The sequence below is a fragment of the Silene latifolia genome, unplaced genomic scaffold (genome assembly GCF_048544455.1).
Source record: "Silene latifolia isolate original U9 population unplaced genomic scaffold, ASM4854445v1 scaffold_569, whole genome shotgun sequence".
NCBI lineage: Eukaryota > Viridiplantae > Streptophyta > Magnoliopsida > Caryophyllales > Caryophyllaceae > Silene > Silene latifolia.
In genome coordinates, this window is record NW_027413479.1 from 26,337 (window position 1) to 29,735 (window position 3,399).

At 40.2% G+C, this 3,399-nt stretch overlaps 1 protein-coding gene across 1 annotated transcript; it reads left to right on the forward strand.

Moving 5' to 3' along the window:
* The first annotated feature begins 1,595 nt into the window (after positions 1 to 1,595).
* On the forward strand, positions 1,596 to 2,742 carry LOC141639715 (protein FAR1-RELATED SEQUENCE 5-like). The gene is made up of 3 exons (XM_074448772.1): positions 1,596 to 2,059; positions 2,169 to 2,459; positions 2,544 to 2,742. The coding sequence occupies exons 1-3, from the start codon at positions 1,596 to 1,598 to the stop codon at positions 2,740 to 2,742; spliced, it is 954 nt and encodes a 317-aa protein (XP_074304873.1).
* The last annotated feature ends 657 nt before the right edge of the window (positions 2,743 to 3,399 follow it).

Consider the following 3,399-nt stretch of genomic DNA (forward strand, 5'->3'; position numbering starts at 1 on the left):
TGTATTCCCCTACCTCAAATAGCGGTAATAAGCTAACTGTAGATCAGAAGTACTCCACCCGAAACTCGCCACCTAAACATATACATAACATAATTAATTCGCTTAACTATTCCCGTTCCCATACTCAAGAGTCACTATAAGTAGAAACTTTCCCAAATTAGAAGTTACTAAAAAAATGTAAGTTATCCAAAATAGAAAGTTTCCTAAAATGGGAAGTTTCCAAAAATAGCAACTTACTAAAAATAGCAGGTTACTAAAAATAGTAACCTTCCCGAAATAGAATCCCGACTCAAAGCCTAAATATATGATTCCGTCATCGCTACTTAATATCGACTTAATAACTAAAACTACTAATAGAAATAATAGAAATAATAGTAATGTACATATTTTTCCGACTTACTAAAAATAGAAACCGTAACAAAATTACCCAAAAACAATAACTCAACCCGACACACAAACACACCCCCTTCAACCCGACACAACTCCCTCCAACAACCACCAGCCCTCACCGCCGACCACCAGGCCTGACACCAGGTCTGGCCTGGTCACCTCCAACCACCACCAACGTGGTTGACCCACGCCGGTGGTTACAACAACCACCACCAACACCCCCTGTCTACAACTCTGCCGCCACAAAACACCACAACAGGCCCATTTCTGACTCGTCTGCCACCACGACACATCCCTGCCACCTCGCCTAACTACCACCCTTGACACCACCGTCGAACGGCGACTCTGACACACGTGGCACCACCGATTCGACCTCCCCCGAGTCCACGGTGGTGCCACCCCATTATCCCATGTCTGAAATGAAACAAAACCACCCATTTCAACCCCGGCGCTTAATCGCTACCACTGCAACCACCAACAGTGACGACAACTACACTCAACCTACCACCACACGACTCGACTCACAACCAGCAACACATCCCACACCCCTACGACTGCTATAAAAGCCCCTAAACGATGTACAACCCAGATCAAACTAGCATGACAGAAAAGAAAAAACAGGGAACCTTACCTACGACGGCCGTCGATCTGCGCTATTCCGGCAAGTACAACCACCCTCGTCCACCAGCAATAGGTTCCCTAGACTCACGGCAGACCCTACTCCCTCCACACTCACCGGCGTGCGCTCGTTGGCTGTAATTGAGGCTTGCGGCGTGGAGGAAAAGAGGTTGATGATGATGATGTGCAAAAATGACGGTAGGAAGGGGATTGGGTTTTAAGGTTGATTTAGGGTTTGGTTTTAGGGTTTTGGTGAGTGGTAAAATGGTAAATGGGTAAGTGGGTAAATGGGTTATAACATCTTGACCCAACATGCCACCTAAAACTATAAACCCGACTCATCTTACAATATAAATCAATTAATTACCTTTACGCTTTTACCATTACCATAACAACATGTTTTGATTATTTTTACGTTACTATTAAATAATAATATCTCGCTCAATCGATAATAAAATACGGGGTATTACAAAAATCTTATTGGGAGAAAAGACACATGCGGTTCATTTTACTTTGATTTTATAGTAGATGAAAACAAGTGTCTGGCTGGAGTGTTTTGGGCAGATCCGATCTGCATAAAGAACTACATGCTGTTCGGTGAGGTGTTATCAGCAGATGCTACATATGGAACAAACAAGTACGATATGGTGTTTGTGCCTTTCACAGGAGTTGATCACCACAAAAGGTGCATAACCTTTGGAGCTAGGTTGATAGGCGATGAAAGTATTGAGAGTTATACATGGCTGTTCAAGACATTTTTGGAAGCAATGAGCGGGTGCCAGCCGAGAATTATAATTACTGATCAGGACAAATCAATAAAGTCGGTAGTCCCGGAAGTGTTTAAGGAGTCAACACACAGACTGTGCATGTGGCACATAATGATGAAACTAAGAGAAAAAGTCAGTTATCAACTGTTTCAAGATGAGGATTTTAAGACCAGGCTCAATAGGTGTGTTTGGAACAACCAACTTGAGCCTGATGAATTCGAAGAACAATGGGGGAAGATAATGACTGATTATCAACTTGTAGAACACGAGTGGTTTTCAGATTTGTACGATCTCGGGAACAAAGTGGATCCCCGCCTATTTTAAAGATGTTTCAATGTCTGACTTGATGAGGGTTACTTCTAGGTCTAAGAGTGAAAACAGTTTCTTTGACAGGTTCCTAACACCTCATTTGACCCTTGTTGAGTTTTGGGTGTGCTATGAGAGTGCCTTGGAAGCACAAAGACACAAGCAGTCCAAGTTGAACAGTGACAACAAACACTCTGAAATCCCACGGAAAACAAAGTTAAACCTTGAAGTCCATGCTTCTGAAATGTACTCGCACAACATTTTCAAAGACTTCCAAACAGAATTGGTTTCAGCTTTGTCTGATTGTCGTTTTAAAGATGTGGAGAAGATTAATGAGATAAAAATATATATTCTAACAGACTTGCAGATGCCAAATAAGTCATAGAACGTAGCATATTCACCAGATAACATGGAGATTACTTGTTCATGTTCTATGTTTCAGAGAATGAGCTTGTTGTGCAGGCACTGCCTTTGGATTCTACACAACCAAGATTTTCAGAAAATAAAAGAAAAGTACATAATGCAAAGATGGACAAAAGCTGCAATGAGTAAGCCTGTCTTTGATAAAGATGGTAAACTGATAGATGTCTCTCAAAAGTTTCTGACCAGGAAAAGTTTGAGTACCGAGTGTGGCAAGAGGTTTATTCTTGTGCCAGCGTAGCTGAGTGTGATGATAATGACATGAAGCTTTTGATTGAAAAACTAAGAGATATTAGATTGGATATGATTAGTAACAGAAGTGTTCCAGCAAAGAAGAAAGACAAGATAAAAGAAATAGAAAAGTACGTGGGCTGCAAAATACCTCAGAAGTTGGTGATTCATGTTCCTAAAAAATCTAAAAACAAGGGTAGGACCAAGGGCAAGAGAATTGAATCATAAATGTTAAAAGCCCTAAAGAAAAGAGGAAAAGAGAAGAGGTACTGCAAAACATGTGGCCGCCAAGGACACAACTCTAGGACTTGCAAAGAAACAAACCATCTGACAGGTATGTATAAATTGGTTTCTTGTTAAAGCATATTACATTAATGTTAAATAATTATTAAATTATACAAGCATAGCGCATAGTGTTTACCTTCCAAAATCATCACTCTTATATGGAGGCACATAAGCTCTTTGTGCAATGAACATTATGGTTGTTCTGAAGGCACAAATGAGAATTTCAGCAATTTATATTTGGTTAACATTAAATCTATATCAATTTATTTGTTTATTTTGGCCATTTTCTCCTTATAAAATCTGATATTTAATTTACATTTTGTTGCATATTCACCAAATACTACCATGAAGATGACGACGATGAAGGAGATGAATCTGATGA

Coding starts and splice junctions, on each gene's coding strand:
- LOC141639715 (XM_074448772.1), top strand. CDS start 1,596: ATGCTGTTCGGTGAGGTGTTATCAGCAGATGCTACATATGGAACAAAC. Junction 2,060..2,168: donor CACGAGTGGTTTTCAGATTT/GTACGATCTCGG, acceptor TTTCTTTGACAG/GTTCCTAACACCTCATTTGA. Junction 2,460..2,543: donor GACTTGCAGATGCCAAATAA/GTCATAGAACGT, acceptor CTTGTTGTGCAG/GCACTGCCTTTGGATTCTAC.